The sequence below is a fragment of the Diorhabda carinulata genome, chromosome X (assembly GCF_026250575.1).
Source record: "Diorhabda carinulata isolate Delta chromosome X, icDioCari1.1, whole genome shotgun sequence".
Classification (NCBI taxonomy): Eukaryota; Metazoa; Arthropoda; class Insecta; order Coleoptera; family Chrysomelidae; genus Diorhabda; species Diorhabda carinulata.
Genome location: NC_079472.1, coordinates 63,792,258 through 63,805,518, shown reverse-complemented (window position 1 = coordinate 63,805,518; position 13,261 = coordinate 63,792,258). Strand labels below are relative to the sequence as shown.

The 13,261-nt window shown below is 36.2% G+C and overlaps 1 protein-coding gene across 4 annotated transcripts in view; it reads left to right on the top strand.

Annotated features, from left to right (window-relative positions):
- LOC130900629 (afadin) overlaps positions 1-13,261 on the top strand; it is a 191,493-nt gene that overhangs the window by 79,106 nt on the left and 99,126 nt on the right. For all 4 annotated transcript variants that reach the window (XM_057811357.1, XM_057811356.1, XM_057811359.1 and 1 more), the window contains exons 3-5: positions 6,936-7,235; positions 7,351-7,510; positions 9,425-9,550. In XM_057811357.1, the coding sequence (XP_057667340.1) occupies positions 6,936-7,235; positions 7,351-7,510; positions 9,425-9,550 (586 nt within the window). The remainder of the gene's footprint in view (positions 1-6,935; positions 7,236-7,350; positions 7,511-9,424; positions 9,551-13,261) is intronic.

The window sequence follows — 13,261 nt, the reverse complement described above, 5'->3', positions numbered from 1 at the left end:
TTCCCACTAATTTGATCTCAACATCTTTTTTGTACTTTTTGTACGAGCCAAAATGAAACATCACTCAAAACACTCAAATTTCGAAATCCCCAAGCTGAGATTGCAAGCTCCAGAGAAAAATTCAAGAAAATGATTGAATGAAGTAAATATATATTTCATTAAAGACATTAGTTTAAATAGCTACCGTAGGCGTTGGATATCAAGACTATTCAGAACACACTATGCTCACTCAAATACTAATCCTATTGTATACAAAAGCTATAATTAATTATATTTCTTTAATTTCTCATTTCCTAGACCTTTTGGTATATTGATGCATTGATTAATTATATTTATGGTCGTTAGAGTCACATCAATACAAAAATAAAGGTAAGTAATTTGATAATAGAACTCCAAGTGTCTAAGAGCCATATGGAATCGCTTGAGTAAGACGTTGGTTCCCGTCAAGGGACGTTCATTTTACAATAAATACAATTGTATATACATATTGTATAATATGATATATGGTTAACAAATCTTAAATGATACTCATCAGGAGTGGTGAGATAATTAATTCTTTCTTAGAAAAAATTGAATTTTCAACATGACTTTCTCATATTATCTAAATTTAAAGCTTCAGAAGTTGATTCCAAATAAACAAACACATTAAATATTCTACGTGATTGTCTTTGTCGTATAATAACCTACCCTTAACCTATTTTCCGATTGAATTTTTTTCTAACTGGTATACGTAGTATGTCTATCTTTATTATGAGAATAGTAGGTTAGAACGAATTGTAATGAGAGAAAAACAAGGTAGGGAAAGAACGTTGACCTTTTGATGATGTTGACTCAGTTCATAACTATTAGTCTCCGCTATTTCACATTATCCGAAGTAATCGAAACCCGTAAGAAACGAAATATACGAGATGTCAGTTGATACGTAAAATTTATCGTATCTAAACTTGAATTTGTAAAAAATTTTGCCTTGATTACTATAGAGAGTGTTCCATAAATATTATCGATATCCAATGTTCATTTTGTATTTAGTGTGTATACATCTTACAAAAAATGTTGTGTGCTTGCGGACCATCCCTAGTTGGGCGCAAGATTATCAATATTGCAAGTGACTAAAATAGTCCCATGTAGGAGCCCCTATACTTGAACGACGGGGCTTAGCTTGGGCCAAGGCTGGGAAACCCGACCTTGGCAAACCAATAATGGCCCAAGCCTGGTTGAGGTCTGGGTAACTTAGCCGCGGCCATCCCATATTCACCCAAGCCTGGCTGAACTCTTAACATTAAAAGTAATAATTTTTTATGAATAAAATTCTGTCATGCATAAAAGCCAATAATAAATAGTATCATTTCTTTATTTGTTGAATGCCTGGTCCAAGCTTGCAAACCAACCAGATTCCCACCGAGTTTGGGCCACTAACGGCTACAAGTTAGGGCCACAGTTGTACATACTTGGCTCAAGTCTAGACCTATACTGAACCCATCATAAAATCCTATACGGGCATAAACGCATGTGAAAAGTTTAATAATACAACGTTTGAGACCTTGGTGAAACAATTATTCAAGATTGGATGCAAAAAATAGTCGCACTGCATTTTTAGCATCTCCTTTGAAGTAAATTCAAATGCTGGATTTGGTGGAAGTTCAATTTTATCAAGTTGTTGTATTAGAACTGGGCTAAATCTTTATAGCGTCTGTACACTCTCGAGGCCTAAGAGGCTCATCCACCAGCGCTATCATGTTCACTCTCGTCTATTCTGTTGCAATTGCGAACGCCGAGAGGATGGACACATTAGAAGCAGCTTCCGCTTTAACGCAGATTTCTAAGAATTTCGCATTTTTCGTAGGTCTCCTCTGTACGTTGCCATTAAAGAGTTATTCTTTTTCCTCAATTCATCCACGGGAAATTCAGTCTGTTACGATTCCTAATTAAACTGTTTTTGTCTGAAATTTATGACTTGGATCCCACAGTACGGATTCTGTTTGATATATTTCTAAAAAATTTAGTTTAGTTTCATTGTTCCACATATTTCATTCGTTACTTTTACGTTGTAATGACACGTGTCGCATAGTTGCTAAATGGAGACTGGAAGCACCCAGAGTTACAGCAATCCTCTCGATACCTTCGCGGAACACGTCGAGACCCTTTGACTAGGGCACGTAAAACCAACAAAGGAGCGAGGCGAGAGCTTTTATGTACAGTCTCGCACTCGGCATGTCTCGGAATGTCTCGCACTCGGCATGTCTCGGGATGTCTCGCACTCGGCATGTCTCGGCATGTCTCGAGATGTCTCGCACTCGGCATGTCTCGCAGTTCTATGGGAATTTTCTTGAGTATTAATCTCGAAATTAGATAAAATCGAAACGCGTATGTGTATGTGTCTGTTTGTGTGTGACTTGGAAAACACACCTTGTAATCGATTCTATTCAGATTGTAATAATTGCGTCATTATTGATGTTATTCGGAAAAAATTATAATGGTTGAGAACTATATCTCTATAATATTTCGCAAAGAATGCCGATAATTTTAATTAATGCCTTATTAACTTTAATTATAATAATTAGTAGTACGAAAGGAAATTCAAGTGAGTCAGCGTTTGTTAACCTGAACGAAAAAATAAATAAAACAGCCGTAAAATGTTTAAACTAGGACAAAATAAATAGTTTTTACATTTACAATCATACAAGTTTGGAACTGGCATGAATTTAGCAACATGAACAGGATTATCATTTTTATTTATTTGTTCAAGGATTTCTTATTACTGAAAGTGAAAAAAAAATGAGAATATTAAGTTGAAATCAAACGTATTATAAAGGGTGTTTCAAAAAAAGTTCTCTGGGATAGATAGAAAACTGAAAAATATTTGGGGTTTACTCAGTAAAAAATTACGCCATCCGTATTCAAGGTGAAGGTTCTTACTATTTTGCCGCAACTATTGGCAACATTGTTTTTTATACGAATATATTTTGGAAGATGATCAAAGGCGTCGCCAAGGGGGGGCAGTTGCCATCCCCTAGAGATCAAATGTAGCTAGTCGCAAAGCGATTAAAGTTCTAAGGCCGTGCGAGCAATTGACTTCCTCACCTATTAATAAATTCCGCATCGCATGACAAATTGAATTTTAATTTATATTGTAGAAAGTATTTTAAAAATTCAAAACAACATTAAGATTTTCATCACGACTAGTATCAGATTTGCAAAAACGCAAGGCCATTAAACAGTGTAAAAATATGTAAAGAAAGAAGCAGCAGGTAGCAGACGAAACAGCTGAAATTTCTGGCACTGAACAACTTTCGATTGGGATGCGATATTTTGATGAAGAAACACAGAAAGTCTAAGAAATTTGGATGCGAAATCGATTGCACATAGCATAGATGAGTTTTTGACAAAAGAAGATTTGAATTTAAATAAATGCGTTGGTTTTAGTTTTGATGGTTGTACAACGATGTCAGGAAAAGACGGAGGGGTACAAGCGATCTTACGCAAAACCTTCTACCCTAACCAAACCCTCTACTTTCATTGCTCGTCCTACAAACTGAATCTAGTTATCAATGATCTAAATTCACTTCCAGAAATTAGATATGCCATGGGAACCACCAAAGATACTTTAAAACTTTTTTCGGGAATCAATTTTGAGGAGGAAGTTGATACCTAATATTTCCAACTTTGCCTTACAAACACTATCTCAGGAAGGAAAAATGCCTTCCAACTGCACACAGCTACTTCCAGAATTTCTTTCATTCTCGTGATTGTGTTGGTAGCCAAATACTCGGTTTTGATGGAACCCGTTATCAACGTACTTTCAATTAAAAACCACCGTGAACATCCGGAAAAAGTGACAGACGAAATTATAAAGGAAGATGCTGTTGTTGCAGAGAACGTCGGGGAAACAACGTCATAGAAGCAATCATCCAGCATGAAGCCCTTCAGAATACTGGAAGAGGTCTTTAGTAATACCAAACTTGGATTCAATTATCACCTTCCTTGAAGTACGTTTTGCTGAAGAAATCACGCCATCATTCGCATTATCTAAATTACAACTGGCTCAGATGCAAAAGATGACAACTGAAAATCTGAATCTATTGCCCAGTTGTATGATTTACCGAACATAAAGAATGAAATCGAACTTTGGCAGCAATTGTGGCACGATAGACTTAATCTAACAAATCTAACGAAACATCTAAATCTAAAGAAACAAACATGTTTATCGCTTTACCATACATGACCTGTACAGTACTTTAGCAGCCTCAGAAGACTAAAAACATAACTAAGAAGCACCATGGTAGAAGATCGTCTTAATGGTTTGACCATGATGAGTGTATAATAAATAAAAACCTAAATAATTCTAATGACAAAGTGGTTGAAAGTTTTGCAAGAAATCCCCGCATGTTATGTTTTAATTGAATATTGATTTTGAAATATATTTTTGAAATAACTATTGATTACTGTGTTTAAACGTTTGATTTAGTTATTGTGCTATCGAGGACTTGTGAAGTTTTATACATTGACATTAGAACCGTTCTTATTAAAATCTTCATCGAGGCAAAGACTTCCAAAGTGTAATGCTTCATGTTCTCGACGGTACCAGGCGTTCATATTTTTTATCCTCCATAATATTGCCCCATTGCCCCCGTTAGTCATAAGCTGGCGACGCCATTGAAGCTGATACATCCAATGAATTTGTTTTTATGTCTGACTCTCATAGAGGGAGCTAGTTACACGGTTCGTACCAAGTAGTATTTAAGTGGCCTCGTCCGTAAAATTCGATCTAACCGCTAGATCGTCTTTCAAAATCTTTAGATCTTGTTTATGATGGTAAGGATTTAGCTGTTGCTCTTTAAATATCCTCCAAGTATTTGAAGATGACGTATTTGTTTGCCTTCCCACATGCCACGTTGAATTTTGATCAACTAAATTTAAAATAATTATATTTTCTTTATTAATGGTTTTTATTGTTCTTGGCCTGCCAGAATTTATATTTTTAGGTCTCGCATTCCCGTTTAATGGATCTAAATATATTTTTACTTGATAAGTTCCTTCAGGGACAGTTTTCTGCATACACTCGCCAAAGGTTAATAACATATCAAAGTATACATTTTGATTAACAATATTTAATTTAACAAATAACAAGGTTTCAGAAATATAATTATTATTGACTTAACGTCATAACTATCCAGAAATGACAGTTTTCCATAGTAAACTCAAAGAAAATTAATGCTATTGCCGTGTAAAATTCAAATTTAAATAATTATGGATACTCAGCTATTGGGGGTCTTAGCATGAAACAAACAGTTTGAGTTCCAGAACCGCATGATCATCAAATTGTTGTTTGTTTTATACTAAGGCCTCCGATAGCGCAGTGCCCATACTCATTTTACTTTGAAAAACAAGATCCCATACTGATTAGACTGGATTTTTGCGAAATGTTACAAGAAACGGAAGCCCTCAGTCTCATTTTTTTTTAAATGTATTCGTTTTTTCGATGGGGTCTCACGCGACAAAAAAATTTCAATTCACATAATGCTTACTAATTAATAATAATATTTAATAACTTTTAAATTTGCTTTATAAATCTAATATTGAATTATGTTACACACTATTCTATGAAGAGTCAGACATGAAAACAAATTAACTGGATGGATCAGCTTCCAAAACTTCATCTTGAATACGTATGGCGTTACGAAAATTTTTTACTGAGCAAACATCAAATATTTTTCAGTTTTCTATCTATTCTAGGAGACGGAATCACCTTTTTTAAAACACTCTCTATAAGAAAACACAGAAAAAACTGAGCTTCCTACGAGGACGTTCTGTTCTGCTCGACTAATACACTGAGTTTAACCTTAGATGTGATTCTACGTTTCCATTATTAAAAAATTGAAGAATTCGTATTTAATATACGAGGGGGTACCCAAAAATAACCGGAATTATTTATTAAATGCTATATATTTACAAAACAACCTTATACTCTTGAAAATACTCTCCATTACAAGTAATACATTTGTCCTAGCGGTCCTCCAACTGTTCGAAACATTGTTTGAACTCATCTTTAGAGATGGCTGCAAGCTCCTGTTTCGTTCTTTTCTTAATGTCTTCAATGTTTTCAAATCGCCGTTCTTTCATGCCCCTTTTCATACGTGAAAACAAGAAAAAGTCTCATGTAGCCAGGTCAGGCAAGTAAGGTACGTGGAGCTGTTATTTTTAAGCAAAAACTGACTAACAGTGATGGCTGAGTGTGCAGGTGCGTTGTCACGGTGGAAAAGCCAGTCACCTGTTTGCTGAAGCGAGCTCCAAGATATTCCACTGATTTCAGACAGTTGATCAATTGTATGTCGACGGTCTGTGCACACAAGCTCTCGAATTCGCCATTTTTAAATCGATAAAACCACTCATACACTTGTGTTTTTCCCAAAGCATCATCTTTGTAAGCAGTTTTCAACATTAAAACAGTTTCGGCAGCGTTTTTACCAAGTAGAAAACAAAATTTCACAGCGGCACGTTGTTCACTTAAATTTGCCATCATAAAAAAACGAAGCAGTAGCAAAAACGATCACTTGTAACGAACAGAACGTGGCACGAAACGGCCTGCGCGGCACTGAACTGGCGACGAGTTGCGCTAGGTAGGCCCTAGCGGCAGAAATGCTATTCCGGTTACTTTTGGGTACCGCCTCGTATATCAATTGATATTAGCCCAAATATAAACAATTTTAGTTAAGAGTTAAAGAAAATGACATTAGCCACAGAATTTAATTTTAAAACTGCACTCGGTTGCTTCATCTTCTACTTGACTTATTTTCAAAAGCCTACAAAGCAACTGCTCGTCGTTCATTCAGCATTATCTTCGAACTCTGATATTAACATTGGTTTATACAATTGAATAAAGACCATATTTTACTTTTCTACGTAATATATACGTCATAATAATGATTTTGTTTCAGGATCTCGAATTTCACGGGGTGATGCGTTTCTATTTTCAAGATTCTGGTCAAAAAGTCGCTACGAAATGTATACGCGTTGCTTCGGACGCGACCGTCGAAGATGTCATCGGTACTCTCGTAGAAAAATTTCGTCCGGACATGAGGATGTTATCGGTACCGTCTTACGCTCTTTACGAACTCCACGAAGGATGTCCCGAAAGAAAAATGGCGCCCGACGAAAAACCACTTTTAGTGCAACTTAAATGGCATGTGGACGACAGAGAGGGAAGATTCTTGTTGAAAAACGTTGACGATAAAACGGTGAGTGGAACTAATCGATTCAATTTCATTATATTTAACAAATCCACTTGGATTTTGGTAAAAGGCTGCTGACCTAACCTGGGTATTGAAACAACCGTATGTTGTGTATTTTCAGACGGGTACGATGGGATCACTGGATTCGAATGCGAGCTTTCGACGAAAATTATCGAAACGAGACAAAAAACAACTGAAAAAACAAGAAAAAATGTCGAAAATGAAATTGGAAAACGGCGATGCACATGACAACGACGGCGTTGCGGAAAAGCTATATACTGGTGAGTATTTAAAAGATTTTCGTATTCGTCACAATGATAAATGTCTTAAGATTGTTTTAATTACTTTGAAAAGTGGATTTTCCAAAAAAACAACGCTATGGAATGAAACAATAAATTACCTGAAGAAGTAGAAATTCACTGATAGAGCGATAGAATGATAGAAGTGATTAGACAAGAGGGTAGCTTATTTCTATTATCGTTTCCTCTCTTTTTATACAGAGTGCGGCTTTTGTAATGTAGGTACTTACTTAAAGTTTTGTTTCGAAGAGCGTTTGTCATGAATTTTTCAAGTACCGCAGGAAATCGGGATTCTTCCCGTAAACACGGCATTATAAATAAAAACCCATAGAAAAATTTACAAAAGGAACAAATCGGGAGAACGAGCCGGCTTCGACAACTGGGTACCGATTGAGACGAGGTAATTTGGAAAGTATTCTTTCAAAATAATCGTAGATGTTCATGCGATGTTTGTAGTTTAACCAAATCTCCTCCAACTCCAAATCATCTAGCCGTTTACTTTTCGATCCGAATTCATTAACATAGGTACTTCATTTTCCTTAAAGAACCGAGAACCAACCACACTGCGACTTTAGGTGATAGCAAAGATTTTCCATGCAGTTCTCGAGTATTTGTATCGACCCAATAGTGCAAGTTTTATTTATTGACGAATATCCAGAAGATTTTGTTTTGAAACGTCAATTATATCCTCACAGAACGATCAGAAAGTCCAAGAGCAGACGTACTGATTTGAAGCGAAAAATTTTTCTTTGATTTCTGATCAGGAACCAAGGCTACATTTGAACCTCTTCCGAAAGGCGTGTTGGATTGCGGTCATGAAACATCTACTTGAACGACAATCGCATGTTTCTCACTGATTCAAGGTTAGATGGCGACTGAAGTATGCTTGCGAACAATTTCATAGCTTCGCTTCTCGAACGAATTCGATAAGATATCAACCACTCAACTTTGACTTTAACTGAATGGAAGACCTTTCAAATAACATCGTCCTCTAGGAGAACTCCTTATGTCCTGCACAACCGCCGTCTTCTCTGAGAACGATTGAAAAGTCCAATGGCAGAAGCATGTTTGCGAGCAGAACGCGTGCTGATTCGAACACAAATGCTCTTATTGCTTCAAAGTTCAGACGCGATCTAATGGTCCTAGAGACTTTAGTTCTTAGTTCTTGTGGTTAACAATTATTCTGATCCGGAACCAAGGCTACATTTGAAGCTCTTCCGAAAGGCGTGTTGGATTGCGGTCATGAAACATCTACTTGAAAAGTAGGCCTCAACGACAATCGCATGTTTCTCACTGATTCAAGGTTAGATGGCGACTGAAGTATGCTTGGAAAAAATCGTATAGCTTTTCTTCTCTAACGAAACAGCTACGATATAAAAACCACTGACTGTGAATTTTGCTGAATGCGAATACCATTTAAACAGTAGCGTCTTCAGGAACATCTAGGAAAATTTATACGCTCCAAGAAGTCTAGTCACGTCCTGCACAATCGCCATCTTGTGCAGAAGGTAATGTAGATCTTCCTTTCAGAGAACGGATTGAAAATTCCAAGGACTAGACGCATGTTTGCGCGTACAACGCCGTAATAGTCCAGGAGACTCGAATTCTTAGATATGTTGCTCTTGCAGTTTGTCTAAACCTAGTTCCCCGCTTAATAATTGATTTCTGGTCTGCAACAGGGCCTAAATTTGAGACTATTTCGATGGGATTGCGATAAAAAAATATCTACCCGAGAAGTAAGCCTCAACGGCAAACGCAGTTCCTCACTGTTTCAGCGTTTGATTGCTTGGACAAAACTTTATATTCTCGTTTCTCGAGCTACCGCCAGAATGACACGAATGCGAAAATCGGAAGTTATACTGCCGTGTTCAACGGAAATCTAATTTTTTATTTCAGAGTTACCTGAAACATCATTTACTAGATCCATATCGAATCCCGAAGCAGTTATGAGGAGACGAAGGCAGCAACAACTAGAGAAAAAATTACAACAATTTCGATCAAAAGACGGGGGTCCCGATACCGGTGAGTTTATTTAACATTTTTCGAAACTTTTTGATTCAGTGCTTTATTCCTTTTTTCTAAAGTATAATTTGATATTTTAACTTATTTTTCTCTATGGGACTGGAAATAGCGGCCGTAAGACTCCGTCGAATGTGGTAAACCAAGTATTGAACTTTATTTTCCATTGAAAAAACTTAATTACATATTTCGATTATATTTAAATGAGTCAAGATAAATCACAATATGCGAAATATATGAAACAACGCCCTCTAACATTCACTTTGACTAATTATCTTGTTCGGTGCTATCCGATTTCGTGGCTAATGCAGGATTTCTAGTCCGAACTGAACTCTAAACTTGATCCCGTAAATGCTCGATAGGATTTAAGCTCCATCACCAGTTCCAATGAAAACTAACTCGGTTTTTGTTTCCATTGAAACGCCCGTCAAATCATTAAGCAACCTTCTCCAAAAGCTAACTTTTTTATGCAGCCCTCCGTGAATCTAAAGTGTCGTCTGGCAAATCGTAGACGGTTAATTTGGGGACAGTAGCTGGCCTTTTGGTTCAAAGTTAGCTGTCTTCTTAGTGTCCAGCCATTTATCGCGTTTCTCTGAGTTCTTGCTCTATTGCTCTGCCCTACTCTATTACAGCTTTAGTAGGCATGACGCCCACAGGCTAAATCGGACAGTAAAACTAAAGCCAGGAAATCTGATACGTTACCTAAAGATTCTAGACCTAATAAAGATAGAAACACGTGACAAACAAATGGACCAAATGTATAACTTGTTGAACGAAGATATGCTATTCGAAGTGGTAATTACCGCCAATCATGGGTCAAGAAAAATCTTCCACAAGCTGGATATGGATGTCTGTGGTACTCAGACGGTTCAAAGCTAGTCCAAGGAGCTGAATTGGGCATTTCTGAACCAATCCATACGTCTAGGAACATAACTTATCATTTTTCAACTAGCTAGCAATAAACACAAATGTGCTTAGGGGTGTTTGGATAAAAACCATCCTAAAAAGCACATATACATCCCATCAGATAGTCTGAAACTCTAAAATCACTTAATGTGGCTACCAGGAGCAACGACTCCATACCTTGGACCCAAACCTTACTATGACCTCACGAGGTGCAACAATCAACTGAACGAATGGCTGAATAATCAGATGGAGGCTAAGACAATCGAAAAGATTCATAACCATATCAGCTTAGGAGTTTGAAGAACTTATCGTGATGACCACAGAGGACATGAAACTGGTGTTCGCTTTTCGGACAACTGATTGCACTGTCAAATACAACTTTAAGACTACGGCCGTGGAAGAGGACGACAACTGCAGATTCTACGAACAAGCCAGAACAAGAACATCTACCCTGCGAATTTCGCTAAGACTTAAGTACCTTAAAGTTGTTCTAACACCTAGGGAAGTGGGACAAAAGAACGCCAAAAAATGGCCTCCTTTGGGAGGGGTCTATGTACAATTAAATGTAGATTTTGGTACAAAATATCTTCTAGGTACAGGTGCAGAGTGGCTGTAAAGCTAAAACACGACTCCCTAAACAATCTACAACTGAATCATTTCAAGGTTTTACAACTTTTTTTGCCGGTGACTTGCGATTGCAGGGCTGTCGCCTTTGTTGATTTTTTCACTGACGAGTGTGGCATCAAATAATCGAGTGATGAAACTTGTTCAAAGTTGTGTTTACAAGTCGCTCATGTTTTTTCTTTGAGCATTTTAACTTTTTCTGTGTCATACCCATGATCATTAAAATGGCAACTAATTAACAAAAGACTAGTGTCCGACTAATTGCAAATGGAACAATCGCGTTGTATTTAAGTGTGTAATTGTGGTAAAACAAGATTAGGTCTATTGCAAAATGTATTGTTTTTTATTTAATTAGCAGTTACCATGTCACGGTCACGAAATGTATGAGAACAAAAAAACGCTGATATAGTTTACGACCATTTTATGTTTATTTATTCAATAGGTACCAAAAATTTCCGTATTTACAAATCAAATTAAAAAAAAAAAATAAAATAAAATAATTTAGACCAGAGCATAGTGGCGCATTCGTTTGCAAAATTGTTTGGCACTCGATATATTTTGATGTTATTGTTTCATCAACGAAAAACTGAATAAGCCAGAAAAAATGCATTTTCTTCAATGGATTAATGTTTTTTTTTATATTCTTTACAATATTTCGAATGAAAAAAGTCCTTACACCTATTATCGTATCTCCAGGACATTAATTGTTATGAACTTTTTAAAATTCAAAATCGCCGAAAATCCTCATTTTCTTGAATTAAATAATAGACCTAAAAAATTGAAATGTTATAATTTTTAATTTTTTATCAAATACTTCAACTATCTTGAACAAATTAACCTAAATTATTAAATTAAATTAAATAATTAAAATATTTTATATAACGTTTTTGGTGATTGAAGTCAACAGTCAATGATAAAATTTTATGACCCCAGTAAACCAAGAATGTCCATTGAAACAGGAAGAAATATTTGTCCTTTTTTATCTTACTGGAAAATACGGTATCTGACAATGATTTTTTCATAAATAAAAAGAGATGCGGAAAATAAATGTTATATAGTTGTAAGGACTTTTTTTATTCGAAATATTGTAAAGAATATAAAAAAATTAATTCATTGCAGAAAATGCACTTTTCGCTGTTTAAACAATGACATCAAAAGATATCAAGTGTCGTCTTACACTATTTATATTGAAATTAAATAAGGATCCTTGAATATTTTGAATAAAATATTGAGAAATAAAAAAATTTACATCACTCACTTCAACTTCTCGATGCCGTGCTTGTAGGATTTGTCTTTTGTCTCACAATAGGCTTCAGTTTCATCAATTGCTTCTTCAGTTGAACTGAATTTCTTACCACCGAGCATTTTTTTGAAATAAGCGAATAGCAAGTAGTCACTGGGGACCGAAATTGGACTATACGGTGGATGAGAAAGTAATTCGTTTAATTTAACAATCGTCGCATTGTGAATCAGTGAAACAGTGGTTTTTTCTTCGACATACGAGGCCGTTTTTCCTTGATTTTTGTATTCAAACGATCCAAACACTCCATGTAGTATTCGCTATTGATAGTCTCTTCATTTTGGAGACAGTCGATGAACAATATTCCATGCGTATCCCCAAATACTTTAGCCATAATCTTCACAGCTGACTGTTGTGCCTTTGGACGCTTCGGCCTAGTTCACCGGCTGCAGTTCACTCAGATGATGATCGTTTTGATTCCGGAGTGAAGTGATGGATCCAAGTTTCATCCATTGTCTCATATCGACGCAAAAAATCTGATTTATTACGTGTAAACATGGCCAAATACTGCTCTGAATCATCAAGACATTGTTGTTTTCGATCGACTGTAAGTAAACGCGGCACCCATTTTGAAAAAAGCTTTCTCGTGGTCATGCATAATAGTAAACACACTGCCTTCTGATATCTTTACGGTCTCAACTATCTCACGCAATTAGATATAATCAATTTATGGACTTTTTTGATGTTTTCTGAAGTAACCACCTCAACTGAACGACTGGAACGTTCACCATCATCGGTGTTTGTACGACCACGTTTAAATTCAGCAAACCGATAACAAACGATTCTTTTCGATGGAGCAGAGTCTAGATAACACTTTTGAAGCTATAGCTGAGCTTGTACAGTATTTTTTTTTCATCAAGAAGCAATGATAAATTAACACACGA